This window comes from Loxodonta africana, chromosome 5 (assembly GCF_030014295.1).
Source record: "Loxodonta africana isolate mLoxAfr1 chromosome 5, mLoxAfr1.hap2, whole genome shotgun sequence".
Lineage (NCBI taxonomy): Eukaryota > Metazoa > Chordata > Mammalia > Proboscidea > Elephantidae > Loxodonta > Loxodonta africana.
This window is the reverse complement of record NC_087346.1, coordinates 161260610-161281309: the sequence shown is the minus strand read 5'-3', so window position 1 is coordinate 161281309 and position 20700 is coordinate 161260610. Positions and strand designations below refer to the sequence as shown.

The window sequence follows — 20700 nt, the reverse complement described above, 5'->3', positions numbered from 1 at the left end:
AGTCCAGGGTATATTCAGTATTCTTCACCAACACCACAATTCAAAGGTGTCAGTTCTTCTCCGGTCTTGCTTAGGCGTATGGTGGACACACCGTCATTTCATTTTCACCAACTGTGGCGTTTCCCTCACAGGTGTGTGGTGGATACAGCTTTGTGTGTGGGAAAGTTAGGAAAATGGAAGGGCATGTCTGCGATGGTTTGTAGGCAGCCTCCCACTGTGCCCGGTGTCCCCATGTCCCCAGCCTACTGTCACCGCCCCAGAGGGGTGACGACATTCCAGGGACATGGCCCATCCTGGCCCGTGTGTCTGTGTCCGGCTGGGGGACAGCCGCCTGTGGGAGCCTTGACCACTTCATGCTGCGGTCACACCTGGACACTGCCTCACGGGCCTGTAGCTGGGGTTTCAGGCCACCCAGGGCTGGTGTGCGTTATTCTTGCCTGAAGAGAGCTCCTGGCTGGGTCCCTCAGGGTGCGGTGCGCGTGATGCTGTCCTGAAGGGCACAGACAGGTGCTCAGTTCAGAGTGGGGACGAGCCTGTGACCTAGGTCCTCTGGGCTGAGGTGGCTTAGAGCCTTCCTGGAATACCAACAGGGCAAGGCCCTGGTGGCTCCTTTTGTTGTAGTTGCTGTTGGTAGTTGCCATCGAATCACCCTGATGCATGGTGACCCCATGTACACCATAACGAAACACTGCCTGGTCCTGCACTGTCTCTGTGATCGTCGATGTGCTTGAGTCCACGGTGGCGGCCACTGTGTATGTCACGTGCCTTGCAGCCTGGGGGGCTCATCTTCCCGCACTCTATCTGACAATGTTCTATTGTGACCAACAGGGCTGTCATTGGCTGATTTTCAGAAATGGATCGCCAGGCCTTTCTTCCTAGTCTGTCTTAGCCTGGAAGCTCTGCTGAAACCTGTCCACCATGGGTACCCTGTTGGCATTTGAAATACCGGTGGTGTAGCTCCCAGCCTCACAGCAACACAAATGCCAGTATGGCAGACCGACAGACAGGGGTGGTGCTCATATTTGAGGGACTGTAAATTCTGGGGGGAGGGTCACTATATCCGCCTTTGGGAACCTTTAAGCCCTCTGACCTGTGCCTTTTCTTTCTGACACCACAGGTCATCTTGATCCTGACCAAGTACTACCACACAGACATGGGGAAGGTTCTGGAGAGTTCTCTGTGGCGGTAAGTCAGCTGCGGTGAGCCTTTCTCTTGCCCTCCCACTCGTCCGACGTCTCTTGGGGCTCCCAGCCGCAGGCTGAGAGCCAGATGCCTGGCCGAGCAGTTCCTGAGCTGGCGGCCTCGGGCTGCTCTCTGGCTGCTCTCTGGCTGGAAACGCGCCGAGGAGCAGTGGAAAGTGGATCAGGCGTCTCTCGGCAGTGGGCACAAACAGCGCCCGAGCATAGACAGCCGTTCAGAAGGCATCTTTTCTTTCCTCCTCTTCCTTTCTTCGTCTTTTCTCCCCCGAGGAGGAGGTCCTGGTTGCGGATTTAGGTCAGCGCACAATCCCCTGCTTGTGTTCCGAACTTCAGACGCCTCCCGGCGTCCAGCAAATGTGCGTTTCCCCTCATTGTCTGGGCCTTTCTTTCTTCCTGGCGTAGCTGAGCGCTTGGAAAATGAAGGCCCGTGGAGGAGCGGGTGTCTCTGTGTGCCAGAATGAATGCTGCCCAGGGCAGGAGGCCGCCCCTTTGATGTTTTGAAAGAGATGAGAGAGAAGGAGGTTTTTAGAAATCATTCCGGCTGTTATCACCTTCGATATTTACATCTGCTCACCAGGAAGGGTGGGCAGAGACCCCCGGCGTCTCAGGTGGCAGACTCTGCCCCTTCCACACGCGGCGTGCCACCTCCGTGTTCCCTGGGCGTTCAACGACGTTGGTTTCCGAGTAACGATTCTTTCATTTGCCTGTTTCAAACCAATACACCTGTAACTACTGATCCGTGTTGCAGCGTCGTCGGAGTCACGTGAGGCTTGAGTGGATTTATTTTCAGCTTTTGGCTTTGCTCTCAGCAGGGAGTTGGTGCTGCGTTCAGTTGACGAGGGTTCCGGTGATGCTTTGGAAGGTTGTTGGGACGGTGCGACGGCCGACGGGGCCGGTTCCCTCTCTGCTGTGTGAGGAGCGGCGTTGCCTTGTGGCCCCCGAGTTTTCCTTGCCCCCTTCTCCTAGTTTGCCCTCCCCCACTCAGCTGTGGACTCTCTTCCCAGACTCATCGCCCTGCTTCTCGATTCTGCTGCTGCTGCCAGAAAAGGGGTCTGTTGCGTAGGATTTAATTTTAAAATTTAAATAAATGCTCGCATTTGACATGCGTAAACTCATTAGTTCAATGGTTAGAGTCCAGATCTTTAGACTTTAGGTGTTTACCTTTAACAAGGGGTAGAGGAAGACGCCTTGACCGTGGCTTGAACCTGGTGGAGGTCCCTTGTAGCAAGGGCAGCGGTGGGGGCAGAGCCTCAGCCTGTGCTCTGGCAGGGTCTCCTCTGTGGAGGGTGTCAGAGTTGAGAGGTGATGCTCTCTGCCTCCTCTCCTCGGCATTTTGTCCTCAGGGTTAGAGGTTAGCCAAATATTGTTTCTTTTCTTCAAGATTAGAGATGAGGGAGGTGGTTTACAATTATGTCTCAAGGCTAGTTGATAGAAATTAACTATATGTAATCACAGCCTACCGGGGCAAAGTCGACTCAAAGGTTATTATTATTTTTTACTGTATTCTTCACATACTCCTATGTCTAAATTCACAAATTTTCTACTTCCAAATCACATTATGAGTAATTTATGTATCTGTGGCTTAAGATCTTACAGAAGCGATACAACAATGTCACACACATTGCAGACATACGTGATTTGAGAGCATTACAAAAAAGCATGTGTAACGGGGTCCGTGTCTAGTCAGGTGTTTTCCTGCCAGCACCTCCCCATGACTTTATATGTTGGCGTATTTTTGTCTGGTACCTGGAGCAGCTCACACACCAAGGAGTGTTCAGAGGGCGTTTAAGACACCTGGCTTCTCCACTGACGGTGAGGTGGTTCCTCGGGTTCTGGACAAGCGCCGCAAATGGTGTGAGTGTTGAAGTTTTAGTGAAATATCACCTGCTTCTCTCTGAGGATTTAATTCTGGGATTGGCTTCAGGACCAAGGCTCCTTGGGGAGTCCTTGCCCAGGGAAGGGGTGCTCCCTGGTTCCTGAGGGGGGCATGCAGGGAAGGCTCCCCTTGGCTAAAATTGGCCCGGGGAGTAAGTCTTTCCGATCTGAAAGCACGGTTCCCAATTACCACGTTTGCTCCAGTTTGCACCATCAGTCAAGCACTGAAGGGCTGGAACACTTCCTTCACAGTCAGTAATCCATCTGCTCAGACACCTTCCTTAGACACGTTCAGAATACTGGGCTCCCTGCACTTCTACAGGGTCTCCAGGTGTCTGGAGATGAGGGAACTGGAATATTTTCAATGTTGTTTGAAGGGTGTGTAAGTCACCTAGTGCTGCTGTAACAAGGATACCAGAGGTGGGCGTCTTTAGAGAACAGGGATTTATTGTCTCTGAGTTCTGGAGGCTGGGGGCCTGACATCAGGGCATCAGCCAGGCCATGTTCCCTCTCTGTCCACTGTAGGGGAGGATCCCTCTTGGTTCCATTCAGCTTCTGTAGCACTGCCCATTTCTTGTTGTTCCTTGCCTTGTAGATGAGTCCTCACGTGGCATCCATCTTCTCCTGTGTGACTGTCTCCGTGTTTCTTCTCCTTTTATAAGGACACTGGTCATATAACCAGCTTTGCCTTCTCCTGCACATTTATGTAATTACATGTAGAATACAGCCTGGGTTCTCTGAACATTTATGTAATTAGACATAGAATACAGCCTGGGTTCTCGAACATTTATGTAATTAGATGTAGAATACAGCCTGGGTTTTCTCCACATTTATGTAATTAGACACGGAATACAGCCTGGGTTCTCTGCACATTTATGTAATTAGACGTAGACTACAGCCTGGGTTCTCTGCACATTTATGTAATTAGACGTAGACTACAGCCTGGGTTCTCTGCACGTTTATGTAATTAGACGTAGACTACAGCCTGGGTTCTCTGCAAGTTTATGTAATTAGACGTAGACTACAGCCTGGGTTCTCTGCACGTTTATGTAATTAGACGTAGACTACAGCCTGGGTTCTCTGCACGTTTATGTAATTAGACGTAGACTACAGCCTGGGTTCTCTGCACGTTTATGTAATTAGACGTAGACTACAGCCTGGGTTCTCTGCACGTTTATGTAGTTAGACGTAGACTACAGCCTGGGTTCTCTGCACGTTTATGTAGTTAGACGTAGACTACAGCCTGGGTTCTCTGCACGTTTATGTAGTTAGACGTAGACTACAGCCTGGGTTCTCTGCACGTTTATGTAGTTAGACGTAGACTACAGCCTGGGTTCTCTGCACGTTTATGTAGTTAGACGTAGACTACAGCCTGGGTTCTCTGCACGTTTATGTAGTTAGACGTAGACTACAGCCTGGGTTCTCTGCACGTTTATGTAGTTAGACGTAGAACACAGCCTGGGTTCTCTGCACGTTTATGTAATTAGACGTAGACTACAGCCTGGGTTCTCTGCACATTTATGTAATTAGACGTAGACTACAGCCTGGGTTCTCTGCACATTTATGTAATTAGACGTAGACTACAGCCTGGGTTCTCTGCGCATTTATGTAGTTAGACGTAGAATACAGCCTGGGTTCTCTGCGCATTTATGTAATTAGACGTAGACTACAGCCTGGGTTCTCTGCGCATTTATGTAATTAGACGTAGACTACAGCCTGGGTTCTCTGCACATTTATGTAATTAGACGTAGAATACAGCCTGGGTTCTCTGCACATTTATGTAATTAGATGTAGAATACAGCCTGGGTTCTTGGCACATTTATGTAATTAGACGTAGAATATAGTCTTGAGTGGTTCTTGTTTTCGCTTATACACTATGTTTTGAGTTTTTCCATATTGTGACACACTGTTTTCACTTACATGCTATGTTTCCATATTGTGACACAGTCTGTGCGTTGTTTTTTATGGTGGTGAGCTAGCCCCTCGAGCTGGTTTACTCTAATACCCTGAGCCGTCCCATATTGCTGCTGCCATAAAAAACGTAGGCATGTGGTTTCCCTCTTCCTCTTTTCTCTGGGCTGGATCTTCTGAGCTCCATTCTGGATCCACAGAGAGTGGGTGGTTTATGTCTGCGCAGCCAAATTTCTCTTCATAAGAGTGCTGGCTCCCTCTGAGGGGAAGGTGTCCCCGCCACCCGGTGTGTTCGGTTTTACAATTGTTCCTAAACTTGCTCACTAAGGGGCCCAAACAGACTTCACCGTTTTAATTTGCAGCCATTTGATTGCTAGTGAAGACGAACGGTTTCCTGTGTTTAATTACATGCTATGTTTTTTTTTTTTTGTGAGGCTTATCGCTTCCTGTCCTCTGGATCCATTTGGGGACTTGTGTGAGTCTGGTTTAGAAGTGGAATGATGGCCATTTCTCTGTCCTCGGGACGCTTCCCTCCCTCACCCACCTGGACGGGACGTTAAAGTCACCCTGCATCAGGACACCTACTAAATGCTGTTATTAAAGACGCGTTTATTGGGTGTATGCGGGCCTCCCAGGAGTGCTTTCGTGTGATCACAGCAGATACGTGTTAAATGACAGGCGTGCTGTTTACATTGGGGAACGGCTCTCGGAAATCCAAGCCGAATGCATTTTTAAGTGTCCTGCATTTAAGGGCCATGTGGCAGCGGCTTCCCCTCCACTCACTGAGTGAGCCAGCTCACTCAGCCCTTCCTTCTGCTTCCTTCGCCAAGGAGCCTTTTTAGACAACTTTTGTCCTAATTGCCCCCACGTAACTGTATTTCTGTTTACAGACTACATGTACGTCTGTGCTTTATACATAAAGAGTAAGAACCCTTGGGGGCTGTATTGTCTGCCGTTGGAAATGCCTAGAGAAGAGCCTCTCAGACTTCGGCTTCCCCCGGGATCTTGTTAAAAGGCAGGATCTGATTTGGTGGGTCTGGGTGGGGCTAAGGTTCTGAGTTTCCAGTGAGTTCTGGCCAGGCTGCTGCTGCTGGTCTGGGGACCACACTTGGAGTAGCGGGTCCCTAGAGGTACTCAGCTGACCTGGGAAGCTTTAAACGTGGCTGATGCTGCGTCCCACCGCAGACACCACGCTTAATCTCAGTTTGATTCAGGAGGCCTGGAGGGTGGGACAGGAGATTATGCATTTCTGACAAGCTTCCAGGTGCTGCTGGTCCGGGGACCCCACTTCGGGTAGCCAGAGGTGGGGCCGCTTAGGAGCAGTGGCTTCCCATGCCTCTTGGAGTAACATCCAAGCCACATCCTGCAAGGACCCCCAATCCCCTGCAAAGACCCCATGTCCCAGTAAAGACCCCACCTCCCTACAAAGACCCTGTGTTCCTGCAAAGACCCCACATCCCCACAAAGACCCCACGTCCCCGCAAAGACCCCACGTCCCTGCAAAGACCCCATGTCCCTGCAAAGACCCCACGTTCCCCTGTAAAGACCCCACATCCCTGAAAAGACCCCACATCCCTGAAAAGACTCCAAGTCCCCTGCAAATGTCCCACATCCTTGCAAAGATCCTGCGTCCCTGCAAAGACCCCACGTCCCTGCAAAGACTCTGCATCCCCTGGAAAGACCCCGCATCCCTGCAAAGACCCCACATCCCTGCAAAGACCCCATATTCCCTGGAAAGACCTTGTGTCCGCTGGCCCCTCCTCTTCCCCCATGTCATCCTCTCCCACTGTCCCCTTTAGTTGTCAGGCTACAGCCCCACCCACCTGCCGGCTGAACCTTGACTAGCCCAGCTCAGCCCCATAAGGGCCTGTGTGTGTCTGACCGCCTGCCCAGAGTGCACTTGGCACTAACCCTTGTGTGTTCACACCTTTCTGACATTCAGTCTCAGCATAAACATCTTTTGCACAAAATAGTCACCCCACCAGTCAGCAGAAAGCAGCCCAGAGCATTCGTCATCTCATCTTTCACTGAAGTGTGGGAGTTCTTGTTTAGGGTTATCCATTTCCCAGCCACCCCCCACCCTCATCCCAACACAGAACTTAAGCTGCCGAGGACGGAGATCTGTCAGGTCCATATTGTTGATCGATGTTTTCTCAGAACTTCGCACAGCTGTTGGCACACAGTAAGTGATGTTGGGCATTGGATGAGTGGATGGACGGATGAGTAGAGGGAAGGAAGGATTGAATAAAGGAAGGATGGGTAAATGGAGGGATGGATGGAAGAAAGGAAAGATGGATGGAAGGATGGTCAGATGGATGGGTGGATGGATGGGTGGGTAGATGGACGGATAAATGGGTGGGTGGATGGATGGGTGAATGGGTGATTACACGGATAGATGCATGGATGGAAGTGTGGTGATGTGGTTCTTAGGAAGTACTGCAGGGACCTGGGAGACGCTTTATATCCATGGGGCCTCTCCAGAGGACGGTGCAGGGGGCCAGGAGCACAGGGATGGCTCCGACACAGTCAGCCTGAGCACGAGGCATCTGGAGCACCTGAGCCAGAGAGAAAGCTGACCTTGCCCACACCCACGGCTATACCCTGCCTCTGTGCACCGAGGCACAGCCCCCAGTATGGCCTGGCTCCCACACTCAGCACGTCTGTTGGGCAAAGTGGATTTGAAACAGAGACCCCAGTCCACAGCCCAGGGAAGCTGTACCCACGCTGCTCTTGAGCCAAGATGGTGTGACAGCAGTGCCAACCTGGCGCTTTTATGGATGGCCCGACGGCCACATTTGGCCTTAGTCAGGACCTACAACCTGGGGCAGCCTCAGAAGTTTCTCTCAGAGTCGCTTGGTAGCGTCCATCTCTTTTATTGGGCGGGGGGGAGGGGGTTGTTTCTCAGTTTTCTGTCTTCACTTTAATCATGAAAACTTTAACACGTACAGAAAATTTCAGAAAGCGATATCACAGATGCCTTTGTATCCACGTGGAAGAGACAAGTTAGCACGCACCAAGTAATCCAAGCGTTTCTTTCCTCTCCCAGCCTCCCTTGCGGTTACTTTGGGGTCATGTGCCTACTTTGGGCCAATCAATGGTCAGCAGGAATAATCAGGGTTAAGCCACTGATATTTAGAGCTTCAGTTGTTACCAAAGCAGAAGCTAGTCTGGCCCATTACCCCCACGTAGCTTTAACGGTTGTTAATGTTTTTCGTGGTAGAATTCTCACCTTCCATGCAGGAGACCCAGTGTGATTCCCGGCTAACACACCTCATATGCAGCCACCACTCATCTGTCAGTGGAACTTGTGTGTTTCAATGATGCTGAACAGATTAAGGCGGAGCTTCCAGACTAAGATAGACTAGGAAGAAAGGCCTGGCAATCTACTTCCAAAAATCAGCCGATGAAAACCCTATAGATCACAATGATCTGATCCCCAGCCCATCATGGGGATGGTGCAGGACTGGACAGTGTTTTGTTCTGTTGGGCGTGGAGTCGCCATGAGTTGGGAGTGGACTGGGTGGAAGCTAACAGCAACATTACTTTCCCACCTTTGTTTGGGATTTCTCTCTCTCTTTAAAGAAATACACTGTATTGAGATTCCGACCAAGCCTGAGTCTCTCCTCTCTCCCGCCCAGCGTCTTCGGGAAGCAACTACCCCGGTGCGAGTTATTGCCTGTGGGTCTTATATCTTAAGTACATGTGTCTGCGTCTCTCCACAATCAATATGTCCTGTCGCTTAGTGTATTTTAAAAATTGATATAAATGGTGCCCTGCTGCCTTCTGAAATTCGATTTATTGTTCCAACTTTGTTTTTGTAGTTTATCCATGTAGCACGCGTAAGCTGGTTCATTTTCGTGAGTCCCTGCAGCCAGCGTTGGTTTTTCACCCCCATCAGCCATGCTGTCCCAGTCAGGGCTGCACTTAGCATCCGTGTAGGCTTCTCTAGGCAGATGTGGACATCTGCTCGCTGTCCTCTGCCTCAGGCCCGCCAACGCACCTGCAGGGCGATCCCACGCTCCACGTTGCTCGATACATGAGACGTTGAATGTTTGTACTTAGGTGGAAGCAAGACTGTGGCTCAGTGTTTTACTTTGCGTTTTTCCTATTATATTTTCTGTGCTTTCTGACTGAAGTGACCTCCTGTTCTGTAAGTTACCTGCTCAGATCTTTATTTTTATTTACTTTTGTAAATAGGTGAACATTTGCAGAGAAAATTAGTTTCTCATTAAACGATTAATACACGTATTGTTTTGTGGCATTGGTTGCCAACCCTGCAACGTGTCTAACACTCTCCCCTTCTCTACCTCAGGTCCCCCATTTCCATGTGTCCAGCTTTCCTTCCCCTCCTGCCTTCTCGTCCTTGCCCCTGGGCTGGTGTGCCCATTTAGTGTCGTGTACATGGTTGAGATACCTGGGTTATTGTTTGCATTATAGGCCTGTCTAATCTCTGGCTGCAGGGTGAATTTCTTTCCTTCTTCTTTTTTTTTTTTTAACTGGGCTGCTTAACTTTTTCTTAACCCATCCTGTGCGGTTGTAAATAGCCCACGTCGTCTCCTGGACCCCTAACGTTACAGCGTGTGTCCCTGAGTGTGTGCTCTGCCCCTGCTCTGTGGTGTCCTTTCTTCCCCGGAGCCTGTTAAGAATGTCTCTTGCACAAAATCCCTAGAGCTGGTTGTCCTAAGATGAGCCCTGTCTTAGTTTCTGAGGGCAGCCATAACAAAATCCCACAAAGTAGGCACCTTTACAGAACATTCTGTATTCTCTGACAGGTCTGGAGGCTGGGAGGTCCAAATCAGGGCGTTGTCCTTGTCGATTCCTTCTGGGGCTCTGAGACCCACTGTATCTGCCCCCCTCCCTGTTTGGGCGGCTGCCGGCAGGCCTTGCTCCAAGACTCGTCTTCACATGCCTCATCCCCTGTGTGTGCCTCTGGGTCAATTCTCCATTTTTATAAGGCCGCCACTCAGATGGGATTAGGGCCCATCCTGCTGCTGTATGGCCTCATGTTAACTGATAACATCTTCTAAGACCCGATTTCCAAAGAGGGTCACAGTTACTGGTATGGGGTTAGGGTTTCAGCATACCTTCTCAGAAACACAGTTCAAACCGTAACAACCTGAGAAATGAGACGGGGTCAGAACTGCTGGCCAGTTCGGAAGCGTGGTGGCTGCATTGGGGAAGACCACCTAAGAAGTAGAATTTTCATGGATGGCAAAGGATAGAGCGATGTTTGGGCAGAGGAGACAGAGGGAGAAGATCACAGAGAATGACCAGAGGTTGTTGTCGTTAGGGGCTGCCGAGTCAGTTCCGACTCTTACTGACCGTACTATGTACAACAGAATGAAACGCTGCCCAGCCCTGCGCCATCCTCACAATCGTTGTTATGCTTGAGCCCATTGTTGCAACCACTGTGTCAGTCTACTTCATTGAGTGTCTTCCTCTTTTGCTGACCCTGTCCTTTACCAAGCGTGATGTCCTTCTCCAGGGACCGATCCCTCCTGACAACATGTCCGAAGTATGTGAGACAAAGTCTCATCATCCTTGCTTCCAAGGAACATTCTGGCCGCACTTCTTCTAAGACAGATTTGTTCTTCCTTTTGGCAGTCCACTGTATATTCAATATTCTTCGCCAACACCACAATTCAAAGACGTCAATTCTTCTTCAGTCTTCCTTATTCATTGTCCAGCTTTTGAATGCATATGAGGCGATTGAAAACACCATGGCTTGGGTCAGGCGCACCTTAGTCTTCAAGGTGGCATATTTGCTTTTTAATACTTTAAAAGAGGTCTTTTCCAGCAGATTTGTCCAATGCAATGTGTCTTTTGATTTCTTGACTGCGGCTTACATGTGTGTTGATTGTGGATCCAAGTAAAATGAAATCCTTGACAACTTCCATCTTTTCTCCGTTTATCATGATGTTGCTCATTGGTCCATGGGGGCAAAAGGAAGAGGAACATTTGAGCACAGGAGACAGAGGGAGAAGGTCACAGAGGATGACCAGAGGAGGGGGCTTGAAACAGCTCAGAGCTTGGAGAACTTCAGAAACTCTCCTTGGCCCTAGAGAAAGTACCTGCACACACTGCCTCGAAGCCAGCGGCGCCAACTCCAAAGGCGCTGTGCCCTCCGCCCTGGCTCGGTGTCTCAAAGTGCTGTTCTTAGGTTAGGGATTCCGTAGGGTGGTTTATTAATCTCCTAGTGCCACGAGACCGCTGCATAACAAGCCACCCCAAGCTCAGTGACAGCCACACCACCAGCTGCCTTCGAGCCGACTTCTACTCATGGGAGCCCCCATGTATCAGAGAACTGTGCTCCGTAGGGTTTTTAATAACTAATTTTTTGGAAGTAGATCACCAGGCCTTTCTTTCAAAGTGCACCTTTGAGTTAGCAGCTGAGAGTGTTAACTGTTTGCACCAGGGACTCCCAGTGGCTTAGAACAGGCATATGTTCTCATGCCATGGGTGGACTGTGGTCTGGCTGCTCTAGACTGGGCGTGGCTGTGGGTTGGGTGGCCTTGGGTCTGCTCCGTGCATATTTGTTCTGAGACCCAGGCTGATGGCCTAGTGGCTGCCCAGGCTTGTTCTTCTGCACCGCACTGTTAGCTCAAAGCCACAGCCAACCCAGCACATTTTTAAAAAAAAATTTTTTATTGTGCTTTAAGTGAAAGTTTACAAATCAGGTCCGTCTCTCACACAAACACTTATATACACCTTGCTAGATACTCCCAATTGCTCTCCCCCTAATGAGACAGTCCGCTCCCTCCCTCCACTCTCTCTTTTCGTGTCCATTTCTCCAGCTTCTAACCCCCTCTACCCTCTCATTTCCCCTCTGGGCAGGAGATGCCAACATAGTCTCAAGTGTCCACCTGATCCAAGAAGCTCACTCCTCACCAGCTTCTCTCTCCAACCCATTGTCCAGTCCAATCCCTCTCTGAAGAGTTGACTTTGGGAATGGTTCCTGTCCTGGGCCAACAGAAGGCCTGGGGGCCATGACCAGCGGGGTCCTTCTAGTCTCAGTCAGACCATTAAGTCTGCTCTTTTTACGAGAATTTGGGGTCTGCATCCCACTGCTCACCTGCTCCTGCAGGATTTCTCTGTTTTGTTCCCTGTCAGGGCGGTCATCGGTTGTAGCCAGGCACCATTTAGTTCTTCTGGTCTCAGGCTGATGTAGTCTCTGGTTTATGTGGACCTTTCTGTCTCTTGGGTTCATAATCACCTTGTGTCCTTGGTGTTCTTCATTCTCCTTTGATCCAGGTGGGTTGGGACCAGTTGATGCATCTTAGATGGCCATTCGCTAGCGTTTAAGACCCCAGACACCACTGTCCAAAGTGGGATATGCAGAATGTTTTAATAGATTTTATTATGCCGATTAACTTAGATGTCCCCTGACACCATGGTCCCCAGACCCCTGCCCCTGTTACGCTGGGCTTCGAAGCGTTCAGTTTATTCTGGAAACTTCTTTGCTTTTGGTTTAGTCCAGTTTTGCTGACCTCACCTATATTGTGTGTTGTCTTTCTGGTCACCTAAAGTAGTTCTTATCTACCATCTAATTAGTGATTACCCCTTTCCCACCATCCCTCCGTCCCCCCCTCGTAACCATCAAAGTATATCTTCTTCCCCGTTTAAACTATTTCTTGAGTTCTTATACTAGTGGTCTTATACAATATTTGTTCTTTTGCAACTGACTAATTTCACTCAGCATAATGCCTTCCAGGTTCCTCCATGTGATGAAATGTTTGACAGATTCCTCACTGTTCTTTATCGATGCGTAGTAATCCATTGTGTGAATATACCATAATTTATTTATCCATTCATCCGTTGATGGGCACCTTGGTTGCTTCCATCTTTTTCCTATCGTAAACAGTGCTGCAATGAACATGGGTGTGCACATACCTGTTCGTGTAAAGGCTCTTATTTCTCTAGGATATATTCCAAGGAGTGGGATTGCTGGATCATATGGTAGTTCTATTTCTAGCTTTTTAAGGAAGCGCCAAATTGATTTCTAAAGTGGTTGTACCATTTTACATTCCCACCAGCAGTGTATAAGTGTTCCTATCTCTCCACAGCCTCTCCAACATTTGTTATTTTGTGTTTTTTGGATTAATGCCAGCCTTGTTGGAGTGAGGTGAAATCTCATTGTAGTTTCGATCTGCATTTCTCTAATGGCTAATGATTGTGAGCATTTCCTCACGTATCTGTTAGCTACCTGAATGTCTTCTTTAGTGAAGTGTCTATTCATATCTTTTGCCCATTTTTTCATTGGGTTTTTTGTCTTTTTGCAGTTGGATTTTTGCAGTATCATGTAGATTTTAGAGATCAGGTGCTAATTGGAGATGTCATAGCTAAAAACTTTTTCCCAGTCTGTAGGTAGTCTTTTTACTCTTTTGGTGAAGTCTTTGGATGAGCATAGGTGTTTGATTTTTAAGAGCTCCCAGTTATCTAGTTTTTCTTCTGCATTCTTAGTAACGTTTTGTGTATTGTTTATGCCGTGTATTAGGGCTTCTAATGTTGTCTCTGTTTTTTCTTCCATGATCTTTATTGTTTTAGATTTTACATTTTGGTCTTTGATTCATTCTGAGCTTGTTTTTGTGCATGGAGTGAGGTATGGGTCTTGTTTCATTTTTTTGCAGGTGGATATCCAGTTAAGCCAGCACCATTTGTTAAAAAGACTGTCTTTTCCCCATTTAACTGCTTTGGGGCCTTTGTCAAATATCAACTGCTCATATGTGGATAGATTTATGTCTGGATTCTAAATTCTGTTCCATTGGTCTATGTATCTGTTGTTGTACCAGTACCAGGCTGTTTTGACTACTGTGGCAGTATAATAGGTTCTAAAATCAGATAGAGTAAGGCCTCCCACTTTGTTCTTTTTTCAGTAATGTTTTACTTATCCGGGGCCTCTTTCCCTTCCATATGAAGCTGGTGATTTGTTTCTCCATCTCATTAAAAAATGTCGTTGGAATTTGGAACAAAATTGCCTTAAATGTATAGATCGCTTTTGGTAGTATAGACATTTTTATAATGTTAAGTAGTCCTATCCATGAGCAAGGTATGTTCTTCCACTTATGTAGGTCTCTTTTGGTTTCTTGCAGAAGTGTATTGTAGTTTTCTTTGTATAAGTCTTCTACGTCTCTGGTAAGATTTATTCCTAAGTATTTTATCTTCTTGGGGGCTATTGTAAATGGCATTGATTTGATGATTTCCTCTTCGATGTTCTTTTTGTTGATGTAGAGGAATCCAACTGATTTTTGTATTTTTATCTTGTATCCTGATACTCTGCTGAACTCTTCTATTAGTTTCAGTAGTTTTCTGGAGGATTGCTTAGGGTTTTTTGTGTATAAGATCATGTCATCTGCAAATATAGATACTTTTACTTCTTCCTTGCCAATCTGGATACCCTTTATTTCTTTATCTAGCCTAATTGCTCTGGCTAGGACTTCCAGCACAATGTTGAATAAGAGCAGTGATAAAGGGCATCCTTGTCTGATTCCCAATCTCAATGGGAATGCTGTCAGGCTCTCTCCATTTAGGATGATGTTGGCTGTTGGCTTTGTATAAATGCCCTTTATTATGTTGAGGAATTTTCCTTCTATTCCTATTTTGCTGAGAGTTTTTATCGTGAATGGTTGTTGAACTTTGTCAAGTGCCTTTTCTGCATCAATTGATAAAATCATGTGATTCTTGTCTTTTGTTTTATTTATGTGGTGGATTACATTAATTGTTTTTCTAATGTTGAACCATCCCTGCATACCTGGTATGAATCCCACTTGGTCATGGTGAATTATTTTTTGATATGTTGTTGAATTTTATTGGCTAGAATTTTGTTGAGGATTTTTGCATCTAATTTCATGAGGGATATAGGTCTGTAATTTTCTCTTTTTGTGTTATCTTTACCTGGTTTTGGTATCAGGGATATGCTGGCTTCATAGAATGAGTTTGGTGGTATTCCGTCCTTTTCTATGCTCTGAAATACCTTTAGTAGTAGTGGTGTTAACTCTTCTCTGAAAGTTTGGTAGAACTCTGCAGTGAACCCGTCCGGGCCAGGGCTTTTTTTTGTTGAGAGTTTTTTGATTACCTTTTCAATCTCTTCTTTTGTTATGGGTCTATTTAGTTGTTCGACCTCTGTTTGTGTTAGTTTAGGTAGGTAGTGTGTTTCTAGGAATTCATCCATTTCTTCTAGGTTTACAAATTTGAGTATAGTTTTTCATGGAAATCTGATATGATTCTTTTAATTTCAGTTGGGTCTGTTGTAATATTGCCCATCTTATTTCTTATTCGGGTTATTTGCTTCCTGTCTTGTTTTTCTTTTGTCGGTTTGGCCAATGGTTTATCAATTTTGTTGATTTTTTCAAAGAACCAGCTCTTGGTCTTGTTAATTCTTTCAATTGTTTTTCTTTTTCCTATTTCATTTAGTTCTGCTCTAATTTTTATTATTTGTTTTCTTCCGGTGCCTGAGAGTTTCTTTTGTTGCTCTCTTTCTATTTGTTCAAGTTGTAGGGATAATTCCTTGATTTTGGCCCTTTCTTCTTTTTGGATGTGTGCATTTATTGATCTAAATTGGCCTCTGAGCAGTGCTTTTGCTGTGTCCCAAAGGTTCTGATAGAAGTGTTTTTGTTCTCATTGGATTCTATGAATTTCTTTATTCCGTCCTTAATGTCTTCTATAATGCAGTCTTTTTTGAGCAGGGTATTGTTCAGTTCCCAAGTGTTTGATTTCTTTTCCCTGCTTTTCCTGTTATTGATTTCCACTTTTATGGCCTTATGGTCAGAGAAGATGCTTTGTAATATTTCAGTGTTTTGGATTCTGCTAAGGCTTGCTTTATGACCTAATATGTGGTCTGTTCTAGACAATGTTCCATGTGCACTAGAAAAGAAAGTATAGTTGGCTGCTGTTGGGTGGAGTGTTCTGTATATGTCTATAAGGTCAAGTTGGTTGATTGTGGCATTTAGATCTTCCGTGTCTTTATTGAGCTTCTTCTAGACGTCCTGTCCTTTATCGAAAGTGGTGTGTTGAAGTCTCCTACTATTGTTGTGGAGCTGTCTGTCTCACTTTTCAATGCTGATAGAGTTTGTTTTATGTACTTGCAGCCCTGTCGGTGGGTGCACCAGAACATTTTAAGGCGTTTGCTCACATCCCATCAGCTAGCATTCCTAGCAAGTCACAGGGTCAAGGCCAGAGGGAGCAGGAGGAGGGTAGGGGAGCAAATGCTTGCTGAACAGTAATTCAGATGGTCCTAAGCGGTGTCTTTGTCTCCTAGTGCTGCTGTAAAACAAACACCACAAGAGGGTGGCTCTGAAGAACAGATACTTACTTCCTCACAGCTCTGGGTGCGCTGGGGGAAGGCTGTCTGTCTATCTAGGAAAGGCTCTTGTCTCTTCGGGTTCTGCAGCCCTGGAGATCTTCACGTAGTGTCTACCTTCCTCCTTTTGTGCTCTGTTGTCTCCGTATCTAATCTGTTCTTTCTGTAACTCGGAAGCAGTTAGGTTGAAGACATACCTTGCACTGATGCTGTTGTTGTTGTTGGGGGCCGGCCTGTTGGTTCCGACCCACAGCACCCTGTGCACCACAGAAGAAAACGCTGCCCGGCCCGCGCTGTCCTCACAGTCGTTGCCGTGCTCGAGCCCATCGTTGCAGCCACTGTGTCAACCCATCTCGTTGAGGGTCTTCCTCGTTTACACTGACCCTTCACTTTACCAAGCATGATGTCCTTCTGCACTGACATGGCCTCATTAACATGACAACCCTATTTCCAAACAGGATCATATTCACAGGTTAGGATTCCAACACATGTTCTGGGGGACACAATTCGTTCCATAACAGATGGTGTCAGGTAGTAGCAGGAGAGAAGTGTTTGTGGCCATAGACGCTTGGTTAGCACGCTTGCGTTGAAGAGAGCTCACTAGGTCTCTCTGCAGCAGGACTTCTTAGTGGGGTTTGAGCAGCATCTGCCAATTTCTCTTGACTCCATCTCTTTATGTTTTATTTACTTTTTGTTCTGCTGACCATTTTGGGCCGTTTGTTCTGCATGGAACAAGCCTTGGGGAACCCTGTTTTATGGATTCTGTATTCCATGGAGTTGGAATTTGGGGTTTTCAGATTAGTTCTATTCACCTGAAATGTCACGGTGTGAGTGTATGATTCCTTTTAAAGTAAGACTCAGTTCTGTCTTCCTAAAGGGCTGCGCTGTCTTTGTTTCACAGACAGAGTTTTAGGTTTATGCATTTGGATGTGGAGTCAGGAACGAGAGCCTGAGTCTGTGAAACCAAACAGCTACATGAAGCCTCTTGACAGTCACTGACATAAAGGAGAGTCAGAATCCTTCTCTGGGGAGGAGACTGCAGACCAGGGCATCCACGGCTTGTCTGTCCTGGAGGGTGACAGGGACAGTGCTGTGTGCAAAGCCCTTACAAGCTGGATGTGTAAATCCAGGGTTTGCAAAGGCACCGGACATCAGGGCAAACCAAAAATTGTGCTTAATATCCCTTTGTCCTTAGAGATAGGTACATGCTGCGTGTCTGTAGTCTCGGTTTTCAGACAGGAAAATGCAAGAGATGACAAGGTTTATCTTTTGTTCGCTGAGAAGAAGTGGGGCTGAGGAGTCCCTGGGTGGTGCAGAGGTTAAGTGGTCAGGTGCTAACTGAAAGGTTGCAGTTAAAACCCACCCTGAGGCATCTAGGAAGAAAGGCCTGGCAGTCTGCTTCCCAAAGGTCACAGGTATTGAAGATTCCACGGACCACAGTCCTGCTCTGCACACCTGGAGTCATCGTGAGTCGGAGTCGAATCAGAGGCAGCTAGTCTGTCGCAGGGAAATCGTCTTAGATTGTAACAGGAGCTTTACCCTGGCTCACGTTGACCCCATGTGTAATAGTAGAGCTGTGCCTCCTAGGGTTTTCAGTGGCTGATTTTTTGGAAGTAGATTGCCAGGCCTTTCTTCTGAGTTATGCTGGGTGGACTCGAGCCTCCAGCCTTTCCGTTAGCAGCTGAGCATCTTCACTGTTTGCACCACCCAGGGCTCACTCTCAGGATAATCGCAGGGCTGCTGCAGGCCGGTGTTCTTGGGCAAATCTTGGCTGGAATTCTGGCTCTGTAACTCCCTTCTCTGTGACTCTTGGGGCCTCATCTTGAGGTTAATGATGGCAGCCTCTCGGGGCGGCATGACGGTAACAACAGGCAACACAGGCAAAGCTCTTGGTGCTTGGTGGGTGTCAGTGAGCTCCGTTCCTTCCTTAACCCGTTACCTTAACACATCTGCTTGGCCCTTCACCAGCTGCAGTTTAGCTCCCGGCCAGCACCCTGCGTTTGCTTCAGCATTGCCATGGAGACCTGAGTTTGACTTAAACAAGGCTCTGAGCAGATAGGGTCCAGTGAGAGGCGCTGCATTAAAAGCTTTGGGGATTTGGGTCTGTTCAATAAATAATTCCATTTGAATCAGCAATTTGATGAGGTCAGGCTCTGAGGCCGTGAGGCACCTGTGAAATGCTTGGGACAAGATTCAGGGTGGCCAAGAGGTGACAGGAAGTTTGAGGAAACCCCCCAGTGTCACCTGCCCCCAACCTCTTCTCACTCAGTGCCTGTCTATCATGGTGTCCTGGGGCTGTTGTAACAAGAATGCCATGAGATGGTGGCTGTAAAGAAGAGGAATTGTTGTCTCACAGCTCTGGAGACCAGGAGTCCCAGTCAGAGTGTCAGTTCTAGGGGAGGATCCTTACTTGTCTCTTCCAGCTTTTGGTAGCTCTGGGCATTTTTTGGTGTTCCTTGTCTTGTAGGGAAACCCTGGTGGTGTAGGGGTTAAGAGTTTGGCTGTTAATCAAAAGTTTGGCAGTTCGAATCCACCAGGTGCTCCTTGGAAACCCTATGAGACAGTTCTGCTCTGTCCTAGAGGTTCGCTATAAGTTGGAATTTACTCGATGGCAACCAGTTTTGTCTCGTAGCTGGAACCTCACATAGTCTCTTCCCCCTATGTGTGTCTCTCCAGGTTTGTTCTCCCTTTTATAAGACACCACCCAGAAGGGGTTAGGTTTAGGACCCACCCTTATCCTCCAGTGTGACCTCATTAACATAACAAATATAATTCAATCCATAACACTGCCTTTCCTGGGTTTTGACTCCCTCTCTGCCTATGAACCCAACCTCCCTGCCTTTCCTTCTCTTCTCCTCCCTCCCATCTTCTCTTCTTCCATTCTTCTCTCCTTTTGTTTCTCTTCCTTCCCTATCCTTCCTCCCTTTTCCTCCCTATCCTTCCCTGCCTTCTTTTTTCTTTCCTTCCATTCCTTCCACTTCCCTTCCTCCTTCCCTTTCTCCCTTTCCTCTGTCCCTCTCTTCCATCCATCCTTGCATCCATCCACCCACCCATCCACCGACCCATCCACCCATCCATCCATCCACCCACCCACTCATCCTTCTATCCATCCAGTCTCTGCATCAGCATAAGCAATGGTAACTGACCCCTCAGACTCACAGTTCAGTGGGGGATACTGACAAGCAAACAACCCATGATGACTGTGTGTCATTCCCAGTGTGACGGGGCTCAGAGAACCAGGGGAAACAGCAGGCACCCTCTTCCCCTCTTGGAATAGAGAAGGAGGAGGAAGTCTGGGAAGACTTCCTGGAAGAAGACTGAGCCTAGCCCTGAGCGCGTGGTCTGCCTTCTCTCAAGCTCCCCTGCGTGATGCCTCCCATACTCTGTCCTCCCAGCCCAGCTCATCCTCGTGTGGCAGATGGTAGCAACACCTCCTGTGGTCCTAGTCTGCATCACCATAGCACAGCTCCCGGGCGGAGAAGGGCAATGGAACATTCTGTCCTTCCCTTCCCTGGTCAGATCTGACGTGCCCTTAGAGCGTCACAACCCACCTGGGCTCCCCACGTACTGTGGACAGCCTGTCAGGTGTCCATCCCTCCCTCTCCTTCTCCACTCATCTGGCCCCCTTCCCATGTGTCTCTGTGTCTCTTCCGGTCTTTTCACAACTCAGAAGGCATGACCTCATTAACATAACAAAGAAAACTCTCTTCCCAATGGGCTTCTATCCACAAGTACAGGGGTTAGGATTCCAACACATATTTTGGGGGGACACAATTCAATCCATAACTGACACAAAAACAACGTCCTCCAAAAGCCTACCTCATGAATTACAGCTATTAATACTTTGATGTATTTCCCACCAGTCTCCTTAATATGCAAATAATTTTTTTTGCATGTTTCACAAGTTTTGAACCCCAATTTTTATATTATGTATCGAATATTTTCCTATGCCCCTCATATTTTCGGAACTGATGTTTGTGGCGTCTGGGCAACGTGCTGTCACCTGGAGAAGGAATTATTTAAACACGTGCCACAGTTTTAGACAGTTGAATCCTTTTCCATGTTCATTAACATCAAGAAAGCTCCGTTGGTTGTCCTTGTGCAGATATGATTTTCACATCTCTGATTACTTTCTAAGGAGCCCTGGTGGCGCAGTGGTTGAGCACTCCACCGCTAACTGAAAGGTTGGCGTTCGAACCCACCAGCCGCTCCGCAGGAGAAAGATGTCACAGTCTGCTTCTGTAAAGATCACAGCCTTGGAGACCCTGTGGGGCAGTTCTACTCTGTCCTGTAGGGTCACTGTGAGTCAGAATTGACTTGATAATGAAGGGTTTGGTTTGTATTTTTTTTTTTTTCTTCTTTGTTTGGTTTTGATTACTTGCTTAGGATTCATTCTGAAGTGTGGACTTCCTCTCCTGC

The 20700-nt window shown here is 47.5% G+C and overlaps 1 protein-coding gene across 1 annotated transcript in view; it reads left to right on the top strand.

Annotated features, from left to right (window-relative positions):
• Window positions 1–20700, top strand: part of SORCS2 (sortilin related VPS10 domain containing receptor 2) — a 565855-nt gene that overhangs the window by 169846 nt on the left and 375309 nt on the right. The window contains exon 2 of the mRNA XM_064286206.1: window positions 1118–1185. Coding sequence (XP_064142276.1) covers window positions 1118–1185 — 68 coding nt within the window. The remainder of the gene's footprint in view (window positions 1–1117; window positions 1186–20700) is intronic.